General features: G+C 44.8%; 1 protein-coding gene across 8 annotated transcripts in view; it reads right to left on the reverse strand.

The window, feature by feature from the left end:
* The window catches only part of NCOA2 (nuclear receptor coactivator 2), a 219,980-nt gene that overhangs the window by 23,895 nt on the left and 171,218 nt on the right, over positions 1 to 24,867 (reverse strand). For all 8 annotated transcript variants that reach the window (XM_040433417.1, XM_040433418.1, XM_040433421.1 and 5 more), the window contains 7 exons: positions 22,278 to 22,378; positions 15,608 to 15,785; positions 15,346 to 15,516; positions 15,013 to 15,114; positions 14,274 to 14,411; positions 11,889 to 12,036; positions 8,769 to 10,014 (listed from right to left, as the gene is read on the reverse strand). In XM_040433417.1, coding sequence (XP_040289351.1) covers positions 8,769 to 10,014; positions 11,889 to 12,036; positions 14,274 to 14,411; positions 15,013 to 15,114; positions 15,346 to 15,516; positions 15,608 to 15,785; positions 22,278 to 22,378 — 2,084 coding nt within the window. The remainder of the gene's footprint in view (positions 1 to 8,768; positions 10,015 to 11,888; positions 12,037 to 14,273; positions 14,412 to 15,012; positions 15,115 to 15,345; positions 15,517 to 15,607; positions 15,786 to 22,277; positions 22,379 to 24,867) is intronic.

Genomic DNA, 24,867 nt, shown 5'->3' on the forward strand with positions numbered 1-24,867 from the left:
ACCAGCCCTGTGCCTCATATGGACCCAGAGATCTCATTATTCATTGCTGTGAAAAATTCTCTCCAGGCCTAAGGCTCAGGAGGCTTGTCCTCTCCACTGCAGCCCTCTCTGTGTCACTGCTTCTAAGGGTCCATTCACACGTCCGTAATTTGGGTCCGCATTCGTTCCGCAATTTGCGGACCCATTCACTTTCAATGGGGCTGGAATGGATGCAAATCCACATTTCCAGGATCCGCATCCGCATTTTCGGGATCCGCAATTCTGTTCCTGAAAAAAATAGAACATGTCCTATTCTGGTCCGCAATTGCGGACCAGAAAAGGCATTTTCTATTATAGTGTCTGATGTGTGGTCCGCAAAACACTTACGGACGTGTGAATGGACCCTAACAGTAGATATGGCGGGTGGCAGTTGAAGGATGGACAGAGAAATAAGGAAAAGAACAATCAGCAGGTGGCGCTGTACAGATAGAGGTTATTAAGGAAGTCAATTTTTAATACATACAACTGCAAAAGTATTCATATGGAGCTGCAGCTTTGAAAAAGGTAGAATATTTTTCGTGAAACAACTCTACTACCTCCGTGCACTGCAGTAAAAGCCTCTGATGGCCTCCATGTGAACGGTCCATGTGACAATTTTTTTTTTCCGTCATAGAAATTGGAGGTGTGTGGAGATATAGTCGAGGGCTCATGGACCTCTACAGCAGTCGTATCGTAGCTCAGTACAAGATGGTGCCATAATATGAGCATGTGCACTATCCTTGGACTGGAAAAACACCATATTACTAACAGTGAGCACCTGCGCAGTAACGACCACTGGAACTTTAGAGGGTTATTCCAATCTAGGTCACACATGGCTGAGATCACAAAGAATAACCCTTGGATGACACAGTCCGGGGTTTGGCAGAGTCACTGAAAAAGACAAGGGGGCGGGGCTACGCCGTTTCTGTAGCTCCAATTCACTATTACAAGAGCTACAGAAACAGCGCGCCACAGCCTGCTCCCATCTCTAGCCATGGCATGAAAAAGTTATTCCAATCTCAAACATGTCTGCGTGACGTGGGAATAGCCCTTTAAGACATGAATATAACACTTGGTATAAAAAAGTTGAAATGTTTTTTTTTAATTTTTTTTTTTTTTAATTCAGCAGACAATTCCCATTGAATCCCCGGTCAGCAAAGTTTCTGTCCGGCATGTAAAGAACAGTGGGTACCTGCGATTAACCTTGAGGAAGGACACGCCGGCACACAGACGGATGCGAAGAAACTGCCCTGAATCTGATTATACTTCTGTTATGTCTCAGGCCGCGCTGTTGTGTCTTGCTGCATATTTAAAAGCAGCTTTTTTTTCACTTTTATTCCTTTATATAGCGCTTTACAGACATCATCATCGCTCGCTGTCCCCAGTGGGGCTCACAATCTAAGGTCCCTATCAGTATGTCTGGATTGTGGGAGGAAACTGAAGTACCCGGAGGAAACCCACACAAACGCGGGGAGAACATACAAACTCCATGCAGATGTTGTCCTTGGTCGGATTCGGACCTAGGACCCCAGCGCTGCAAGGCGCCAGTGCTACCACCATGCTACCAGTTCTTATTGCATCTGGTATCATTTCTATACAGTCAGTCCCTCCAGACATAAAGACAACTACAAACCGATGCAGATCCAGCTGGTGTAGGAAGGCAACATGCAAATGAGCAGTACTCCAAAAGGAAGAAAATGGTCTACCGCCCTATAGTGTCCTGCCCTGTAAGACAACGTCCGACCCATTATACAACCAGACACCCATCTGTAGACAGCACAGCTTTAAATTTTTTGCTCCTCGTCAGTACCGAGGGACGGGAGTTCAGAAAAATGTCTAATGTCCTGTTCACATCTGCGCCAGCACTTCCGCTTTTCTGTTCTGTCATTTGGAAATGAAAGCGGTCACATTTGATGGATATAAACACCGCCAGACGCACCCTATCAGCCATAAAAGGGTCGGTTTTAGCTTTCGTCAGATATGAACACTTCCCATACCAGGGATCAGTAACCTCCGGTTCTGAAACTACAACTCCCGGAATCCTCCTATCACTTCTACGGGAGTAAGAAGAGCCAAGTAATTGTGCATGCTGGGAGTTGTACTTTCACAGCAGATGGAGTGCCAATGGTTGCCGATCCCTGCCTTATACTGTACATAATGGAGCATTTCCATTAAGAAGGTTCTAAAATACTTTTACAGATACATTAAAACTCAGGTAACTGAGCGTCAAATAGTCAAACACCCCATCAAGAAAGTCCCAAAGAAAGAAATGATGTAAAATGCAGTCACAGATTCCCCGGCCTGCCGACGGTTACAGGGCCGCTCACAAAGAAAGCACTTCCCAAAATACAGGCTTTGTGCAGACACTGAACAAGCAGGAAATGTGAATGCTGCTGGGGAATGAGAATGGGCTATAGGCCAAGCTATAATTACCGATTCCACACTTTTATGTAGATTTATTCTAGGTTTAGACTCTAATTTGACGATGGGCATTAATTACTGCTCATACAGTCCAGCAGTAAAGTCCAAAGCAGCATTCTGGAGCGGTAGATATAATACTATGCTGTATCACCTGCCGGTCAGACAGGACACACCGCCAGTAACCACAATCATTTAAATAATTGACATGGGAAAGATTACGTCGATTAATCAGGCTGCAATTCAGCGTGACCACTAGGGCTGAAACGATTACTCGATTCAATCGAGTAACTCAACACCAAAAAATTCTCAATGCAAATTTTTTGCATCGAGGATTCGTTTGTGTCATGTGACCATGGAGCGTGAGTGAAGCGCTTGCTATTTCTCACCGCTCCATGGTCACCCGCACCACGCTGCACAGTCCTCCTGACACATCAACGGGATATAGTGCACTATGACGTCAGGACGACAGTGCAGCGCGCAGAGAAGAGGGACAAGCACCCCTACAGGAGAGGTAAGTACTTTATTTCAATGGCACTGGGGACATGGTGGCACTGGGGGGGCAAGCCCATGGCACTAGAGAGGGAGCCAGATGGCACTAGAAGGGAAGCCCGATGGCACTGGGAAGGGGGGGGGTGATGGCACGGAGGGGCTGATGAGTTTTTATAAAGAAAAATGTTCTTTAAATTAATTTTGTTGTTGTTATTAGAGTACTTGATTAATTATTGGATTAATCGATAGAAAACTTGATTACAAAAATATAGTCGATAGCTGCAGCCCTAGTGACCACATTCAACATTTGGCATTAACAGCATTCAAGTTGCCATCTAGTCATAGCCTAAAATCTGGTTTACATGTATTGCCTAGGAATACCAATTATTCAGCATCACGTGAATGTACTGATAATACATGCCATATCCAGATAAATCATTAAAAGCAAGAAAAACCGGCACAGCACAATAGCAGACGTACAGCGGTACTGGCGGGCAGCTAGAGAGTGATCCCGGGGCCAGTGGGTCCCTCTATAGACCGCGGTGTACATTTGCATCAGGCGGACTGGCAGCAGAGCAGTTAAAGAGCCAGCGCTGTAGAAGTCCACAGGAAATTGTAGGAAAGATCACGTGATAATTTCTCTTTCAGAACCGGGGGGGATCGACACCTACTGCTGAAACCGTGCAAGATGAGTAAGGACAAAGGCACCGACATGCAGACTGTACAGTACATGAGAAAGAAGGCTCCAATCCAACCAGTGATTTATTTGGCCCATCTGGCTGCCTAGTAATTTTTCAGGGCTAGTTTTGGCTTTATTAGAAAGAGACTGTCATATACTATACGAGGTCTCATATTCAGATCGTACATTCGTCATGGGATAACCCCTTTCGTGGTAATTAGACATTAATATCACTGGCCCATGATAAAAGGCAGTTGTGACTTTGCTTCTTCCATGTGAGCCCCCCCCCCCCCCCCCCATACTGTGAAGTTGTGCTCGACCACAAGGACTACAAAGAATGGAGCCGTTTTATATGGCATGTGTCCAACATAAGAGAGTTTTCTAGAAATCAGTCTTTTTAGTGCTATAAAGTAAGGAAACTGGCAATACCCGCAGCCACAGCTAGTCCACCTGCAGCCGACCAAGAGAGAGGCCATGTGCTTTGAAGGTACCATCATTTCTGCTTGGGCAGAGTACAGATTCATGAAAGTCCATAGATATACATGAATCCAAACATCACTTTCTTCACAATCTGAAGACAGCCAAGCAGAGCCACACACCGGAGGGCTTCTGCCCCTTGTATTTGTGATCGGCGGGGGTCTCAGCACCTGGACCCCCACTGATCAAAACATGGACAATGTAGTCATATGATTTTTGCACACGATGGCTCATAATTGATGTAGATAGTCATGCTGTATACATATGGCTGTGGGCACTGGGATCCTGTAAACAGGACCCGTCACCGTAACTACTTGCCTTCCCCATGTAATAACAATTATGGAGCATCTCATCATCAGGCACTATATTGTGCCGTTCTTCTATTATTCCAACTAGAAGTTTATGAATGAATTGCAACCAATTTGCAATAAAGTTCCAGCTGGTAGTAAGCAGTAGGGGCGAGTCCTTGCACAGTCAGACTGGCAGCATTGATTGCATAGTGCAAGAATGTGCAGGTACACCGCCAACTGCTGGCAATTCATTTATAAACTTCTATCAGGAATAACAGAGGCATAAGAATAGGTGCACCAGTATTATTACATGGGGAATGCAAGTGCAGACATATCAAGAGAGGTGGGACAGGACCTCTTTAACCCCTTAAGGACACATGACGTATCGGTACGGCATGTTTCCCGAGTCCTTAAGGACACATGACGTACCGGTACGTCATGTGTTGTTCCGATCACTGCCGCCCGGCCGGCTGTGATCGGAACAAGGTGCCTGCTCAAATCATTGAGCAGGCACCTCGGCTAAATGCGCTGGGGGGTCCCGTGACCCCCCCGATGTCCGCGATCGCAACAAGCCGCAGGTCAATTCAGACCTGCGGTTTGTTGTGCTTTCTGCAGTTTCTGATCGCTGCGGTCCCTGACCGCGGCGATCAGAAACTTTAGTGTGGCGAAAATATATATTTATCACCCCCCCTTCCTGCACCTCTGAATGATTTTAGCCCGGTGGGAGGTGCAGGAGGGGTGTTGCGGGCGGTGGGGGCAGTGCGGGAGGCGGGCGGTGCGGCAGGCGGGATCGCGATCCCCCGCCCGCCTCCCATTGAATAATCGTTGGTGTACAGTGGGTATACCAGGGTGCCAGCACATTGCTGGCACCCTGGTATAAACGGCTGACATCGGTGATGCGATGTCAGCCGTTTAACCCTTTCCATACAGCGGTCCGTACAGTAAGAGGGAGCTCCCTCCCTCTCCGATCGGGGGGCTGCTGTGCCTTTGCAGCCCCCCGATGGGAGAGGGAGAGAGCTCCCAGACAGCCCCCCGCCAGCCCTGTCCTCACCCTTCCCCGTCTGCGAAGTTGTGGCAGACGGGGAAGGTTCCCATGGCAACAGGACGCCTCTCAGGCGTCCTGCTGTCCATGGTGCTGAACAGATCTGTGCTGAAAGCATAGATCTGTTCAGTGTAAGTAAAATACAGTGCAGTACCCTATATAGAGTACAGTACTGTATTATACAGACATCAGACCCACTGGATCTTCAAGAACCAAGTGGGTCTGGGTAAAAAAAAAAGTGAAAAAAAAAGTAAAAATCAAAAAACACATTTATCACTGATTAAAAATTAAAAAAATAAAATTCCCTACACATGTTTGGTATCGCCGCGTCCGTAACGACCTGATCTATAAAACGGTCATGTTACTTTACCCGAACGGTGAACGCCATAAAAATAAAAAATAAAAAACTATGATGAAATTGAAATTTTGCCCACCTTACTTCCCAAAAATAGGTAATAAAAGTGATCAAAAAAGTCGCATGTACGCCAAAATTGTAACAATCAAACCATCATCTCATCCCGCAAAAAATGAGACCCTACTTAAGATAATCGCCCAAAAACTGAAAAAACTTACATAAATAAAAAAAAAGTATACATATTAGGTATCGCCGCGTCCGTATCGACCGGCTCTATAAAAATATCACATGACCTAACCCCTCAGGTGACCACCGTAAAAAAATAAAAATAAAAACGGTGTAAAAAAAGCCATTTTTTGTCATCTTACGTCACAAAAAGTGTAATAGCAAGCGATCAAAAAGTCATATGCACCCCAAAATAGTGCCAATCAAACCGTCATCTCATCCCGCAAAAAATGAGACCCTACTTAAGATAATCGCCCAAAAACTGAAAAAACTATGGCTCTTAGACTATGGAGACACTAAAACTTTTTTTTGTTTTAAAAATGAAATCATTGGGTAAAACTTACATAAATTAAAAAAATTGAATACATATTAGGTATCGCCGCGTCCGTGACAACCTGCTCTATGAAATTACCACATGATCTAACCTGTCAGATGAATGTTGTAAATAACAAAAAAAAAAAACGGTGCCAAAAAAGCTATTTCTTGTTATCTTGCCGCACAAAAAGTGTAATATAGAGCAACCAAAAATCATATGTACCCTAAACTAGTACCAACAAAACTGCCACCCTATCCTGTAGTTTCTAAAATGGGGTCACTTTTCTGGAGTTTCTACTCTAGGGGTGCATCAGGGGGGCTTCAAATTGGACATGGTGTCAAAAAAACAGTCCAGCAAAATCTGCCTTCCAAAAACCGTATGGCATTCCTTTCCTTCTGCGCCCTGCCGTGTGCTCGTACAGCAGTTTACAACCACATATGGGGTGTTTCTGTAAACTACAGAATCAGGGCCATAAATAATGAGTTTTGTTTGGCTGTTAACCCTTGCTTTGTAACTGGAAAAAAAATATTAAAATGGAAAATCTGCCAAAAAAGTGAAATTTTGAAATTGTATCTCGATTTTTCATTAAATCTTGTGCAACACCTAAAGGGTTAACAACGTTTGTAAAATCAGTTTTGAATACCTTGAGGGGTGTAGTTTCTTAGATGGGGTCATTTTTATGGAGTTTCTACTCTAGGGGTGCATCAGGGGGCTTCAAATGGGACATGGTGTCAAAAAAACAGTCCAGCAAAATCTGCCTTCCAAAAACCAAACGGCACATCTTTCACTCTGCGCCCCACTGTGTGGCCGTACAGTAGTTTACGGCCACATATTGGGTGTTTCTGTAAACGGCAGAGTCAGGGCAATAAAGATACAGTCTTGTTTGGCTGTTAACCCTTTGTTAGTGGAAAAAATGGGTTAAAATGGAAAATTAGGCAAAAAAATGAAATTCTCAAATTTTATCCCCATTTGCCAATAACTCTTGTGCAACACCTAAAGGGTTAACAAAGTTTGTCAAATCAGTTTTGAATACCTTGAGGGGCGTAGTTTATAGAATGGGGTCATTTTTGGGCGGTTTCTATTATGTAAGCCTCGCAAAGTGACTTCAGAGCTGTAGTGGTCCCTAAAAATTGGGTTTTTGTAAATTTCTGAAAAATTTCAAGATTTGCTTCTAAACTTCTAAGCCTTGTAACATCCCCAAAAAATAAAATATCATTCCCAAAATAATTCAAACATGAAGTAGACATATGGGGAATGGTAAGTCATCACAATTTTTGGGGGTATTACTATGTATTACAGAAGTAGAGAAACTGAAACTTTGATATTTGCAAATTTTTCCAAATTTTTGGTAAATTAGGTATTTTTTTATGCAAAAAAAATAAAATTTTTGGACTTCATTTTACCAGTGTCATGAAGTACAATATGTGACGAAAAAACAATCTCAGAATGGCCTGGATAAGTCAAAGCGTTTTAAAGTTATCACCACTTGAAGTGACACTGGTCAGATTTGCAAAAAATGGCCTGGTCCTTAAGGTGAAATAAGGCTGTGTCCTTAAGGGGTTAAAGATGCATCACTAAATTGATATTTTCAAAAAAATCTAAAATTTTGTCCGCTTTTGTTATATTTGTGATCTATCCTGAGGATAGGTCATTAATAGAGATGAGCGAATTTCCGGTTATAAAATTTGTTTGCGATTCGTTTACTGGTAAAAGGTGAATTGCGTTATGGATTCCGTTACCACGGACCAGAACGCCTTTAGAGGCATTCCGTTATTCATTCCGTCATAATAGAAGTCTAGGGGCTGCATAACGGATCCGTCCGGTTTCAGTTATGCAGGAGAGGACTCCCTTACATAACTAAAAACGGGACGGATCCGTTTTGCAGTCCATAGACTTCTATTATGACGGAATGAATAACGGAATGCCTCTAAAGGCGCTCTGTCATAGAATTATGTTATGGTCAGTGGTAAAAAAATCCATAACGCAATTCACCTTTTACTAGTAAACGAAGCTTGAAATAAATTCAAAATATGAAATTTGCTCATCTCTAGTCATCAAAATCAGATCCGCGGGGGCCCAAGTGCTGCAGCGATCAGCTGTTTGAAGAGAACGCAGTGCTCGTACAAGCAGTGTAACTACAACTCCGCCGTCCCCATTCACTTCAATGGGACGGCTCCTTCCTATTCAAGTGTATATATATGGACGTTGGAGCTGTAATTACACTGCTCACCGCTGCAATATCAACAGTGAGTAAAGCGCAGCGCTCGTACGAGCTGCTTTCTCTTCAAACAGCGGATAGGCTGGGGTGCTGACAGTCCTCTGCTCTGATACCGATGACCTATCCTAGTTAGGTCATCAATATAGCAAAATCAGACAAACCGTATTAAATAACTAATCTGAAGCAAACCACCAAGTACAATATATCTGCAGAAAAAACACACATTATCTGTTCTTACCTGATCCGATGAAAATACAGGCTCCTCTTTTTCAATCTTTACTGATGCCGGCCTGGTGCAGTTCCCAGGGTCCATCTTGTTCTCCAGGCGCTCCAGCTTGGGCGTGATATCGGCTTGATTATCCTTGCTGTCATCCTTATCCAACAAGTAACGAAGTAGTGCATTTTCTTTCTTTTTGGGGCTGACTGGTTCCTGCTTTATAGCAACATCCGAGCCAGGGCCTGTGCTATTGGACTCCTGATTCAGTTCTTTCCCAGTGGCCTCTGCTGTGAGCTTGGCCAGGTCAACAGGCGAGCTGCTGTCCTGAAGAAGTCTGTGCAAAATTTTATGCTTCTCTTTCAGTGAGGTTCCATGTGCTGAGGCAGACATACTATTCGCTGCAAAGTGTCCCAAGGAGTCTCTGTTGTTTGTATCTCCCAAAGAGTTAAGTGGTGAGGGCTCCATCTGATCAGATTTGGTGGTAAGTAACTGCAATAGTTTTGTCTGGCTTTTGCTGTCCATCAGTCTGTTGGGCCCGTCCATTTTGTCCCCACCAGGAGCCATGCTGTCACCGCAATCCTTCGGGTCTGATGGGCGGCAGTTAGTCTCTGCTTGAACAGCTCCAGCCTCAGGCTGCTCCCCATAAAGCCCGAAAGATTCCACACTCCCCATTTTTCTCAGCTGGGGCGGGTTCATGCTACCTGGCGAATTTTGTACATTCCCGCTTTTCAGGTCAGGTGATGCCATGGGTGGGGCATGAGGAACCCCGTGGCCCTCACTAAGAGCCTGAAGTGCATTCAAAGAGCTATTGGCAAAACTATGGCTATTTCCTGTGCTACTACAAACTGGCGAATGCAAACTTCCTGCAGGGGAAAACTGACTGGGTGCAAGCCGAGGACTTCCTGCCACTCCCGGGCTTACACGATGCCTTGGAGAAAGCATAGAGTTAGGCTGACCCTGGCCCAGGCCAGGACTTCCCTGTGAAGGGCTATTCATTTTGAGTGCATAGTTATTACCCTGAGGAGTGGCAGCTTGCATGTTGGAGACATGGTTCATCCCTCCCGAGCCAACATATCTGCCAGATGACAAGCCCATTTGTTCCTTTGGGCCATTTATGGCGTAATTCATATTGCTACTTATGGTCATGTCCTGACCAGGGTTCCCGCTGCACGCTGCGTGATGAGCTGGGCTGCTGGAAAGAGGGTCTAACGTCTTACCCATGTTTTGTCCAGTCATGTCCTGATTCATTCCACATATATTCTGCTCTCTGGGAGACAAAAAAAATATAATAATTTATACATCATTTTGCTCACCGAGATTATGCAACAAAATCTACAACGGGCCACAACCCTGTTCACACGCTATGCCATGGAAATAAGGAGCTTGCCACCTATTTCCACGGATTCCACATAGAAACGCCAAGGTTTATCCCGAGTATATGACAAGGAGACTAATCCTTGTACAGATCTCCTTCACATTACAGCAATTCTTTGCCATGCAATGTTTAGCCGGCTGCAGCAGTGATGTCACATTTAGGGTCCATTCACACGTCCATAGTGTATTGCGGATCCGGCTGGCACCCCCGTAGAACTGCCTATTCTTGTCCGCAATTGTGGACAAGAATAGGACATGTTCTATTTTGTTCAAGAGCCGCGGACCAGAAGATCGGGGGCGCGATCCGGAGGAAATGCGGATGCGGACAACACACTGTGTGCTGTCCACATCCATTTCTGCCCCTCAGAGAATGAATGGGTCTGCACCCATTCCGCAGAATTGCAGAACGGGTGTGGACACATTCACGTACGTGTGAATGGACCCTTACAACAACACAGTGAGCTCGGCCGTTTCTGTAATTCTGCCCATAGGATCGACTTGACCAGACATATCAAGTGGATATGCCATAAATGGCTGAAATGAGAAGATCCCTTTAAGTCTACTTTCACACTCGCGTTTTGGCTTTCCGTTTGTGAGATCAGTTCAGGGCACTTACAAGCGGTCCAAAACGGATCAGTTTGCATTCTAATGCATACTGAATGGAAAAGGATCCGCTCAGAATGCCTCAGTTCAGTCTCCATTCCGCTTTGGAGACGTACACCAAAACGCTGCTTGCAGCGTTTTGGTGTCCGTCTGATGAAACTGAGCCAAATGGATCCGTCCTGACACACAATGTAAGTCAATGGGGACGGATCCGTTTTCTATGACACAACCTGGCACAATAGAAAACGGATCAGTCCTTTATTGACTTTCAATGGTATTCAAGACGGATCCGTCTTGGCTACGCTAAAGATAATACAAACGGATCTGTTCTGAACTGATGCAGACGGTTGTATTATCTGAACGGATCCGTCGATGACGGATCTGCACAAAACGCAAGTGTGAAAGTAGCCTAAGACGTAGCAGGTGCTGCAGTTTGTCCAACAGATATATATATATATACACACACACACACACATACATACATACACACACTTATAAAATCTTTTTAGTACAGAGGAAAAATAAATGTGCTGAATTTAGTGCGATTATAAGTTCAGATCAGACAAAATAGTCAAAAAGAAAGTGTGTAAACCTCAGTAAGGTCATCTTAAAACAAGTCATTAACTAGAACAGGGATCAGCTACCTCCGGCGGCACTGCAGCTGTTCTGAAACTACAACTCCCAGAATCCTCATTTCACTACTGTGGGAGTTATAGGAACAGCTGAGTAAGTGTGCATGCTGGGAGTTGTAGTTCCACACCAGCTGGAGTGCCAAAGGTTGCTGATCTCTGACATAGAATAACAAGCCCACTACAAAAGTCTGATCGCAGCGAGGACAATCTGAAGCCGGCTAACTATAGATTCTCAGCTACAAAACACCTGTTTTGCAAATGCTCAGTGCTGCAAATCTTCACACACAGGCGCTCAAGTCCTAAAAGCTTACAGCCATACATAGGCTTGGTTCCATGGTCTCTGTAACCCTACACCCGACAAGCCTTGCACCTGTAGCCCATGACAAACACGCAATCAGTCAGAATAATGGTCCATTAGTGTTTCTGTATGCAGGGATACACTGCTTTTTTGACTTGCTTTGCCAGACACTGTAAATCCCGAACACAAAGTCACTTGACCAAGTCAGAAATAGGCAGCCCCATAGGTCCTTACCTTTGAAGCATGTGAATGGATATTACAAGCTGAGGTTCATTTGTATTCGGAGAGCGGATGAGCTTGCTCCTCGTTTGGGCAGCGACAACCGTGCCGTCAGACAATGAAAATCGGTATATAGGACTTAAAGCAAGCCCTACCCTGAGAACTGAAGGAAGAAGAGATGACGGCAATATTAAAATTTGCTAATCAGATGTATTAATTGGTATATTTTATGCTGCATGTGTAAAGTTTCTTAGGCTAGGCAGCAATGCTCACAACAAGCTTTATGGCAGGTTTACACGCTCCAAGGAGCAGCTGATTATCACGAAGGAAGTGTTTCTTCCCGACAACTGGCTGCTCGTTCAGTGGGGGTGAAGCGCTACATTTACATGCAGCGATCACCTCCACAGTATGCGGACGAGCTACGGCCATCACTCATCCTCACTCCGCTGCATGGTATCTGGGCAGCAGTGATAATTTAGTTGCCTGTACAACTGTTTCATCCGATGAACCAGCGTTTTGACAGACAGAATATTGGAAAATAGCGTTCGCTCCCGATAATCCGCATAACAATAGGGCTGTGTAAACACGCCACTAGAAGCCCTTTCAGTACAATTAGAAAGATTAGACAATGGAGCCCTACGTTTGGTGTATGTCCTCAGAAAATCTCCAGGCATATATGACAAACATGTACAAAAAGAAGACACCGATACTTGCAGACGTAGTTTCTTTTTTCCATTTCGGTATAAGGTAGGGAGCAGACTACATATATATGTGCATCAGCAGGATAAGGCCTTATCCTGCTGATGCACATATATATGTATTCTGCTCCCTACCTTATATCGAAATAAAATAAAGAAACTACGTCTGCAAGTATCGGGGAGTGCCGCCCTTGTCTTCTTTTTGTACAAGTATATCGCAATAGTAACAATCTAGTTACATGTTGGGCTGAGCACCACTGTCAGCAGTTAATGCCGTATATATCTCCGCCAAGTACTCTGGTGACGTTTTCTCCAAAATAAAGGGACTTACATCGTCCACACAACCCCCACCTGTGAAACGTCGGGCCCTCATATCACCCTCATGGAGTCTGTTTCTGACCGTTTGAGCAGACACATGCACATTTGTGACCTGCTGGAGGTCATTTTGCAGGGCTCTGGCAGTGCTCCTCCTGTTCCTCCTTGCACAAAGGCGGAGGTAGCGGTCCTGCTGCTGGGTTGTTGCCCTCCTACGGCCTCCTCCACATCTCCTGATGTACTGGCCTGTCTCCTAGTAGCGCCTCCATGCTCTGGACACTACGCTGACAGACACAGCAAACCTTCTTGCCACAGCTCGCATTGATGTGCCATCCTGGATAAGCTGCACTACCTGAGCCACTTGTGTGGGTTGTAGACTCCGTCTCATGCTACCACTAGAGTGAAAGCACCGCCAGCATTCAAAAGTGACCAAAACATCAGCCAGGAAGCATAGGAACTGAGAAATGGTCTGTGGTCACCACCTGCAGAACCACTCCTTTATTGGGGGTGTCTTGCTAATTGCCTATAATTTCCACCTGTTGTCTATCCCATTTGCACAACAGCATGTGAAATTGATTGTCACTCAGTGTTGCTTCCTAAGTGGACAGTTTGATTTCACAGAAGTGTGATTGACTTGGAGTTACATTGTGTTGTTTAAGTGTTCCCTTTATTTTTTTGAGCAGTGTATATTCTCAAATACCTTTCATTACTTATAATGGCTTGTTTTGACTGGGGAGCAATCATTAGGAGAAATAAAACGGCTGCTGTCCTATTAGGGCACATAAAACCTGTCCTGATCACACATGAGGACAAGTTACTTTGAGGTAAAGAGCTGCCTCATCCTCCTCTCTACTTGTCAGGGATTATGATCCTGAATACAGATGATAAAAACTTTAGCTGAATCTCTGGGTAATTTAGTTCATGAGAAGACATGAAGTACAGATAGGATGTACAGGACAGCCTGTGGTAATGGAGACTGCATACAAGTGCTGCTGCTCCATAGCCACACCTCACCCTCCTCTCATGTCTCCTCATCATCTCCATTCCCACAGAGATTCATCTGTATTCAGGATCATGATTCCTGACAATCAGAGCAGAGAGGAGGATGAGGCAGCACTATGGCTCATTGTGGTGAAGTAACTTGTCCTCCTGTGTGATTAGGACAGGTTTTGTGTGTACTGATAGGGCGGCGGCCATTTCTCCTAATGATTGCTCCCTAGTCAAAACAAGCGATTCTAAATAATGAAAGGTATTTGCGAATTTATTTATTATAAAATAATATTTAAGTATTTTCATTTTTTTAAAATTCCTGGAAAACCCCTTTAATAAAATCAAGTGAAATTTACTATCATTTTCAAAGCTGTAACGCCAGAATCAACTCTGTTACCTTCTTGGTGATGTCTTTTGCTGAGAGACAATTCTCCATCATGAGAATGGAATTTCTGAATACAGCGCCGCACTAAATCCTCCCAGCCTGGTCTCATTATCGCTCTCATGTTGCTTGTGTCCAGCGAGGTTATTTTACCTAAAAGCAGGAGGCAACTGTAATTCTACAGTCTGACATATTGTATCAGTAAATATACTAGGGGAAACTTACCGTATATATGCTTGAAAAAAAAAAGTTCAAGTCTATCATATATAAATAATAATAATAAAAAATGTAAAAAAAAAACTGCAGTAAGAAGCATGGACCTGTTAAGAAATTTTATGAAACTTTGGTAGCACTCTATGTGCACAAAAGCAAATCTACATGAGTAATCAACGTCAGTAAATTATAGTAAATCTCTCACACCCCTTCCTGCTAAGCCCTGCCCACTTTTTCCAAAAGTGGTAAGCAAGTGTGATAAAAAAAAAAAAAAAAGCTAATAATTGCAACTTTCCACAGCCACATAATTGTTAGCTATGGGCAAATAAGCCAGTTTTCCTCCACACCAGTTTTGATAAAAATATTGTTTTACACAGCATGATCAACCCTACCAGGCATTATGCCTGCTTTAATAGAGTTGATCATGTTGAACCAACCTAATGGAGTCATGTCCATCACCATTACAGCTCTGCAAATAGCTGCCTAAAATACTGCAATATGCTTACTGGTAATACAGACTGGTAATGACAGCAGGGTTTACCTTGCAAGTCCTGACGAGTTGAGAATGTTTCGGAGGGAGGAGGTGGAGGTCTTTCTTTCAATGGAACTCTTCTGGCCACACATATCAAGCAAGACTGTAAATCTTCAAAAGAGGGAAACAATTATTTCATAGAAGAAGGAGGCGTTCAAACTATATGAACAATGATATAAAAGCGCATGATGACTTCATTTGTACACGATCTAAGCTAAACTTGCCCTAATGACTTTAATGAAAGGTAAATGATCCTAGTGAAGGTGAAGTCATGAAGACCAGTTTGAGCACATTATATGAAGCCGAGAGTCCCTTATCTGCTGAGTCCTGCGATAATCATACCTTCTCCTTCTTCCTTAATGGACTTTGGTTGGGATACTGCAAAGCACTGCATAGTTTCATATTTCTGGTGTGTTTCCCGACTGTCATGAGTTTCCTCGTCACACTCTGCTATTGGCTTCACCAGCATACGGCAATTAAAGGTATGGCTATTACGTCTAGGTCCCCCATTAACTGTGGACAGAAAATACGAAGAACATGTACGTCAGAGACGTTCTCCAAACCTGAACAGTTACCAATGCAGAGATCAGATGAGGTTTGTTACCTAAAGACTTTGGCAGCAGGTTTTTGATGAACTCAGTGTGGTCTCCGACATGTAATATGCTATATACACTGGTATTCATTAACTCTTCCTGGTTGTACCGGAGATACTGAGTCACATTCTCAGAGACGAACACTACATTCCCTTCATGGTTCACCACAAAAAAGAACCCATCTAAGGCCTAGAGAGAGAGAGAGAGAGAAACCAAGACTGGTCATCAGATTACAATCACATTGTGCCTTAAAGCTGTGTTAGAGCACTTTCACACTAGCGTTATTCTTTTCCGGTATTGAAATCTGGTATAGCGTCTCAATACCGGAAAAAAACGTTTCCGTTTTGTCTCAATGCATTCTGAATGGAAAGCAATCCGTTCAGAATGCATCAGGATGTCTTCCGTCCCGTCCCTTGTACGGTATTTGACCGGACAAAATACCGCAGCTTGCTGCAGTATTTTTTCCGGCCAAAATTCCGGAACACTACTGCACTTGCCAGATCCGGCATTAATTTCCATTGAAATGTATTAATGCCGGATTCGGTACCAAGTGTTCCGGAAATTGCCGCATCGCCGGATCCGTTATTCTAGACGATACCGTTAAGACGGATCCGGCGATTGTGAGGTAGAAAGCTTCCTTCCGGGCAATTGCCTGCTAGCTACCGGAGGAGACTGCTGCTATTACATGCAGCGATCTCCTCCACAGCATGGGGAGGAGCGATTGTTATGCCATTGCTCGCCCCCTTGCCGTCTAGTTATTTGCCAGCAGCAGTATGTGATTAGACAGCACAATCTGCTGCCGGCAAATCCTGATCTTTCAGCATAAACTAGCCCGTTCATCGGGTAATCAGCGGCAGTATTACACTGCCAGATGATCGCTGACTAGTGTAACTATGAAAGCTTGTTAGCCATCAGGGAGAAAATCTGCCACTGTAAAAACAGGCTTTAAGATGGATTTAGACGGCCAGATAACTGGGCAGATTATCAGGAATGCTCCTGTGAACGCTCGTTCCCGACAATCTGCAGCAGATCGCTCTTTCATCAGGTAATACCTCAATTACTGATCCTGGGCAGCAGATCGTGCTGTATGAACAGTAATCTGCTGCCCAGAAACAATGCAGCTGTATGAGGATGAGCGATTGCAATAGTGACCGCTCGTTTTCATACCATGGAGGAGATCACAGCGATTCCCCTCCACTTAATGAGCAGCTGAATGTCAGGAAGAAATGCTTCCTTCCTGACAATCTGCTGCTCATCAGTCCGTCTAAATCCACCCTTTATAGCTCATATACCTGGGTTCTGATAGGTTCAGATAATGGTTGACTCCTGCACGTTCCTTCTCTCAAAAGATGGTACACCGGTAAATATGAGTGGATACATGTGAAGCTGACATTAGTGCTTCTAGACACTCTGGGACAGTGGTTCACATCTGCTTCCGTACAGGGTGCTTAAAGGGGTTGTCTTTAAAGGGGTTGCAGCACCACGCCTGTCCACAGGTTCCATGAAGTACTGCATTTGAGTCCCTTTCCTTTCATTGAAGCTGAAGTGTGACACCAGACATAGCTCACGGGTAGATGAAACAGTTTCTGGGTGAAAGCAGCCTTGTTTTTCGAACTCCGCTCAAAAACTTACATCAGTTTTGCAGACGCATTATTGCATCTGATCAGACATTGGGTGTGGAGAGACTGAACTACTTACTGGGGAAACCGTCCAACAACCAGTGGGCATTGTGCATGGGTCCCATTATTATAGTATGAACCACCAACAATACTGGCTGGACGTCGGACTGTTGCATCACCAACTGTCCCATAGAGCTTCGATTCGGGTCTCTCCACGCAACCCCTTTAAAGTGAACCTGCCACACCGTACATACAATCCAATATGGAGCAGGAGAAGTTGAGCAGACAAGAGATATAGACTTGTTGAAAGATTCAGCATAACGGGATTTATTCATTGAAAGGGACCCTCCCATTAAGACAACTTATCTAGGGGGCTGCTGGAAACAGGGACGCTTGTGTCCATCAGTCTACAACATGCTGCGTCCAGATTGGACTGCATTTTCATGGTGACATTCACTTTCTTCTATTCCTGTGGACCACCATGCCCCCCTATCACTGAGGCTCAGTTAGGAAGCCACTTACATACTTCTAATACAGAAACAGGACATAAAGATTCAAAATGTGCAGCCAAACCACTAAAAGGCAATAAAATTGTAAAGTATTAAAAAAATTTAAATTCTAAATTTAAAAAAAATTCTCGCTTAATATCAAATCTTTATTTAGTGTTTAATCACCCAGAAAAACAATTCCAATAAGAAGTTTGCATTCCAAGTGGGTTTAGTGCCGTGAATCATCTGTTTACTCATCTAAACTGGCACCCATAAAGAATGAAGAACCTGCAGTCCACACCTACATATTATGACTAACAATGCGGGGCCAAAGCTTGAAATCGAGGAAAGGAACAAAACTACAGTCAAATAACAATGTAATACAGCAATTATCGCTGACCCACTCCTCGATTACCTGATATACTGGTGGATTGTGCTCACAGCCAGTTCATTTCATTCCGCTGTTCCTTAAAGGGGCTGTACAGCTTTTTTTTTTTTTTTTTACTCTTTAAAATTTCAACCCTGGTTCGCTAAATTTCAACCCTGGTTCGCTAAAACGCTCTTCCAGTCCCCGTCTGTAAACGGTCGGATAGTTGGGGTCACATGCGGTGTTTAAGCTGACCATACACTTTAGGTCTTATTCACACGAACGTAGTGTTTTGCGGATCTGCAAAACACGGATACCAGCCCATGTGCGTTCAGAAATTTGTGGACCGCACATGGCCGCCACTATGACAGAAAATGCCTATTTTTGTCCGCAATTGCGGACAAGAATAGGACATGCTCTATAATTTTTGCAGTACAGAACTACGCATGCGCAACCGGTCCGCAAAATTGAAGAATGGATGCGGACTTATTCATACGGTCGTGTGAATGAGCCCTTAGATAGCTGCCGGCAGAAGACTTGTTTGGACCAACCGCTATACCTCCACATACACCTGCAAGTCAGGTTGAGCATGCATGTGTTCTGAAAGGGGAGGGGAGCTGCCAGCACCTCAGGAGGCAACTTACCTCCTGTGTAACCAAAAGGATCTAATATGATGAAATTCGCCTGATCCTTTTCTCCCCTGACCTTTGCAGACATAAGGCAGCTTTAGTCCTACCCGCTTTCGAACAACTGGGTGACAACCACAATGGCCACCTCTACAACTCCAACAGATTTTGTTAGCTACTATTGCTGAAAACCCAAAAGAGCAAATTTCCCAAAGAGCAACACTGAACAACGTTGAGAGCGGGATTGTCTGTCTGCTAAAAGGGCTATCTAATGATTCATAATAATATCAAAAGTCCTGAAAGGCTGTTGAAAGCGGTTTAAAGTAACTGGCAGCGTTCCCAGCATTACATACAGGGGCAGGCTCTGGACAGAATCCGTGTCCTTCCCCTTCTGGCAGCTGAAAATCCAGTCGCTTCCACCGCAGAAGCTTCTCAGTCTGTCGAGACTCTGATTTCCTCACAAGTAGGGCAGAAAGCCATTTAAATTAGCTGCTCTACAGATCACTACGCAGAGACAAGGCTGTGGACGTGTATCTTGCTATACATTCTGAACACTAGGTGGTGCCATACTCTGTAAGCAAATGTCATAACTTCACTGGATCAGCAAACACTAATAAGGAGATATGTGAAACAGTCTAAAAATAAGCCTCTGTTGACCACTGCAATCAATCAAAGCGGCTCTCATTTTTCAAGAGCAGAAATCAAAAGGAAAGCTGCGCTGTGATGGTTGCTAAGGGCAACACAGCCTTTTTTTCAATAGTTTCATAAATCTGGCCCTTGATTTTTTACGATATTCACAAGAATATAGTATTTTATGGTAGGAATATACCTCTACATAATACTTGCCATTGAGGTGTCAGGGGCACCTGCATGACACCTCAGCTGAGACCTCTAATGGCAGCCATATTGGTAAACATCCAGCTTTCTCAGTAACTGGACAATAAAGGACTTCTTTTCCACGTATATTTGTTTCCTTCAGAGGAGATCCCTTTAATCAGATATTGCTTTTAGCTTACACCGGGGCTGACTAAGCAGAAGCCAGCGCGTTCTGTATGGGAACGAGCGCGTCTCTGCAGAGTCATGTGATGTTTACTTCTCTGAAGGAAACGGCCATTCCTGCCCTGTTGCTTAGCAACAGCCATATACTTATGACAGGCTGAAGTGCAGACATTTCAAGAGACAATTAAAAAGCAGACGCTTCCTTACTGAAAGGGCTTCTGACATGTGGCGCAGGCAGGTACTGAGCAGCAGGGCGCATCCACACGTGGCAAATCACTTCTACGCATCTGAATGGGGTGGTCTCTGCTGAAAGCTTCATTCAGATGAATGGGACAACAGGAAGAATATTCTGCTGCGTGTGAATTCACCCTACCATAGATACTCTACACACATGCTCATGATATATGAAGTTATGCCGCACAGCCTACAAATAGTTAACATCTGTCTATTAAGGGCTGAAACGATTACTCGATTGAATCGAGTAATTCGACAAAAAAAATCATCAATGCGATTTTTTTGCATCGAGGATTCGTTTGTGTCATGTGACCACGGAGCGGGAGTGAAGTGCTTCGTGGTCACCAGCTGGCCCGTACCGCGCTGCACTGGATCCTGACACATGATCAGGACATAGTGCACGTAAGCGCGCACTATGACCCGACGCTGTGTGACGTCAGGATCCAGTGCAGCACGCGGAGAAGAGGAAGGAGCTGTGGAGCGGCGCCCCTACAGTAAAGGTAAGTATTTTATTTCCCTGGCGCTGGGGACATGGCACTGGAGGGGGGCAGCTGGCAATGGATGGCATGGAGGGGCTGATCTGGTGGCACTGGGGGACATGGAAGGGCTGATCTGGTGGCACTGGGGGACATGGAGGGGCTGATCTGGTGGCACTGGGGGACATGGAGGGGCTGATCTGGTGGCACTGGGGGACATGGAGGGGCTGATCTGGTGGCACTGGGGGGCATGGAGGGGCTGATCTGGTGGCACTGAGGGACATGGAGGGGCTGATCTGGTGGCACTGGGGGACATGGCAATGGATGACACGGAGGGGCTAAAGGCACTGGGGTGGGGGAGAGCTGATGGCACTGGGGGAGCTGATGGCACTGGGGCTGATCGCAAAGGGGGGAACGAAGGGTGTTGGGGACTGATGGCAGGGGGTCTGATAAGATTTTATAAAGGAAAACAGTCTATTAATTCATTTTTTCTTATTAGATTACTCGATTAATCGTAAAAAATAATTACTGAAATAATCGTTTACTGCAGCCCTACTGTCTATACAACTAAACGATTCATGGCACAATCAAGTCAATGTCTCAACAGGAGAGGTCAAAGGCATGATACATATTTAAAGGGGTTTTCCGGAAGTACAATAGTGATGAACTAACTTCTAGACAGGTCATCAATATCAGATCAGTGGGGTTCCGACTCCCGACACACCTGCCAATTAGCCATTAGAATAGGCCGAATCTGTCCGGTGAGCTCTATGACCTCATCACAGCACCGAACATTGTATAGTGGCTGTGCCTGGTACTGCAGACCCGGCCCATTCACTTGAATGGGACTGTGCTGCATATAGGCCACGTGACTGATGAATGTGACATCACTGGCCTAAGAGGCTGCAACCTCTTCACATAGCTGATTGCCTGGGGGAATGGGAATCGGACCCCCACTGTTCCTGAGCATAGGCCATCAATAAGGTACTCCTGGAAAGCCCCTTTAAAGGATGTAACGTAAGAATGGTTGACGTCTTTATGTCATCATACAATGCTCATCACTAGTGAAAGCTGATGGCTGTTTAAAGTGGTTAGGATAGGCGATGTCTGATCGCTGGGACACCCACCAAGAATGTGGGTCCCTTGTCCTCCAGTCTGAGTGGAGCAGCATTTAAGATTGTGTGCGGCCGCTCAAATCAAATTCTAGGGGACTGCCGGAGAGAGCCCTGTACTCACATAGTCCCATAGACTTTTAATAAAGAGCAGCAGCACACATGCACAGCACCTCAAACAGAAGACCCAAAGTGTCATGGTCGTTGGAGGGGTCTTAGTGTTGGGAACCCCGCATCAAACAGACCCTTATCATTTATCTTGTGGATAGATGGTAAGTTTCATTCTTAGGACAACCCCTTTAATGCACAAAGAACTGACCACTGCCTCGAGAGAAAGTGCAGAAAGGAGAAACTAAAGTCAGCTTGCTTGTAAGAAAAAGGAAGTGCGAGGACGGCAGAAGTGGGCAGGAGCAGAACTCGTTTACTGGTGAACGTGAACTGGAGAAAAGGTGCCTACCAGCAATCACATGCGCTATATCCCCTCACATAGCACATATGCATTCAATAGGATTCAGATTCTAAAAAGACAATTTAGGCTTTTTCACACTTGCGCTTTCCCTTTCCGCTATTAAGATCAGTCATAGGATCTCAATAGCGGGGGAAAACGCTTCAGTTTTGTCCCCATTCATTCTCAAGCTTCTGAATCCGTTCAGGACAGAAGCGTTTTTGCTGATCCATGACGGATCCAGCAAAAATGCTGGTGTGAAAGTAGCCTAACAAATACAGCCCCCTCAATGGACACTACAGGTCTCAGGCATACCTCCAGCATCATCGGGCCGAGTGCATCCTTGTCTATGACACTTTGGCCTGTTGAGGATACATCTGCTTTCTGAACTTCATCCTCATTTGAAGCTGTTTTATCTGCATAAAAAAATATGAGAATTTTTAGGAGGTGAATATAACAATCACTTTGAGAATTTATTTGATAAACCACTTAAAGCATCACTAACTTTTCAATCATCTTTGCATTAGGCCGAATGCACACAGCCGTGTTTCGCGGCCGAGAGCGGTCCGTGGTATGCCGGGCTGGATTCCTGTTCAGAGCAGCGTGTATTACGAGTGTATTACTGTAGTGCAGTGGCGGCATGAAGCGCACGGCTTCATAGCAACCAATGACGCCGTGCGCTCTTGCTCTGAACAAAAATACAGCCCGGGATACCACGGAACGCTCTCGGCCGCGGAACACGGCCGTGTGCATTCGGCGTTAATCAGTAGTACAGTGTGTGTGTGTGTGTGTGTGTGTGTGTGTGTGTGTACGTGAGGAATAACACAATTTCTGGCCACTATATGACTTGTATCTGGCATTTCAGAAGTTTTAATCTCTGCACACTAAACGTCTAGTTCATGGTGAATGGAGACCAGCTGCCATCCACTGTACATACAGAAAGTAGAGAAGAAGCTGCTTCCTAACCATCTCATTTAAAACCAGCCCCAGGATCATTGAGGACATTACAGAGAGGTGCTGACATGAAGGACTGTGAATTTAGCACTTGTGCCGACATAGAAACGTCCTATATAGCTGTGCAGTCTCACTGCTAATGCTGTTCACTCCTCCCACCTCCCCTCTCCATAGACTTGTATTGACATATACAATATGATACTTCAGCAGAGCAGGTCCCTCTTGAGATGGAGTGAAAGCATTTTTTTTTTTTAACCGAAAGCCAATTAGCAAGAAGAGTGGGGAGAGGTAAACAACTGATAACATGATAACTAGACATCTGTCACTGATAAAACATATTATCAAGTTTCTTGTGGTCACTTGTGCTATTGATTTATGCAAACTTGTGTGAAACATTAGCGATCATTGAAATACAAGTATTGTATTGTTGAGTACTTCCCTGTGCTGATTTGGCACCAAAAACCTACTACAAAGTACACATGAATGCGGTTTAGGAAATCCCAATCACATGTAGCTGCAGACTGTAAAATTTGCAGTGCGTCTATTGTGTTGTGGATCTGACAGTTATTTGTACTGCAAATTTTACCCTTTCCGAAGCAAAGCATAATCTACATTACCAGGCAGTAACACATCATACATTTTTTGCATAGGTTACATACATATAGCCCATAGGTTACATACATAAAGCCTTACAGGTAGTTGATCCAAAAGGCAGTTAATTAAGGCCCTGTTCACATCTCCATTTGCGGATCTGGCAGGAAGTTCTGGTGCAGAGCAGCCTGCCGGATCCTCTACTTCACCGCCAGACCCCATTGCAGTCAATGAAGATCCGGCCATGAAGTAGAAGATAGAATTTGTGCGCGATCCGTGCAGAACATGGACAACACGTGGATGTGAATAAGACCACCATATAACATCACTGAGCAAACGAGACCTCGGCTAATAAGAGATCTCCAAATTCAGAGGTAGAGTGGGATCTGCATTCCACAAATTGCTCTAAATCACCACATCAATGTGAACTTATTCTGGAGAGCCGAAGGAAGACTGACGTTCAGCTGGGTTTACAGCTCACACATGAAAAATGCACTTTAATCTGGCAAATGTAAGAGCAAACAGACATTTCCTACTGCTCTCTAGTAAAACCAGCACCAGGGGATTTCTGGGGTTTAATTTGAATCTGGTCCCAGATCTCAAACTCAATCCAACCTTTTATGAAAAGACATGGGCTAAGGTAATATAGTCGTGGAGGGACGTGAACATACATTGGGGCTTTGTATGACCCTTCAAAAAGCCTGAGAAAATAAAGTCATTTCCAGAATGTGGCAAATACATTTCAACTGGGCTTTCTGTACTGCCAGTGATGGGACCAAAACGTGATGAGCCCCTCATAGAGGGGACCAGTTCATGCTTGTCCAACCAGCATATCTGCAGTACTGGTAAATCTATGGATACGTACACTTAAAGAGGTATTCCGGTGTAAAAGTTATCAGAATTACAGCAGTTTTACATGCTACTCATGAGAAGACCCCATTATTGCTTTCTATAAAAAGGGGTGCTGGTATTCCAGCCTGCTCTAAGGCTGGATAGGGGATAACTATCAGATTGGTGGGGGTCCTACCGCTGGGACCCCCACGAGAACGGGGCCCTGTACCCCCTGCAGCTCCCCTGAAATGACCGGAACGGCTGGTCGCACACGTGTGCAGCGGCTCCATTCATTTCTATGGGAGTTCTGGAGATAGCCGAGTACAGCGCTGAATGGAGTGGGCGCGTGCATGTACAACTGGCCACTTCGGTCATTTCAGGGGGCCTGCAGGGGGTACAGGGACCCCATTCTCATCATCTGTGGGGGACCAATGAATTTGTCGTCGAATGGCCTAGGAAAAGCTGTAAGAAGGCAGCGCCGCGACTACAAGCGCTGCTGCCTTCTCAAACAGCTGATCAGCGGGTGTCG

The sequence above is a fragment of the Bufo bufo genome, chromosome 5 (assembly GCF_905171765.1).
Source record: "Bufo bufo chromosome 5, aBufBuf1.1, whole genome shotgun sequence".
Lineage (NCBI taxonomy): Eukaryota > Metazoa > Chordata > Amphibia > Anura > Bufonidae > Bufo > Bufo bufo.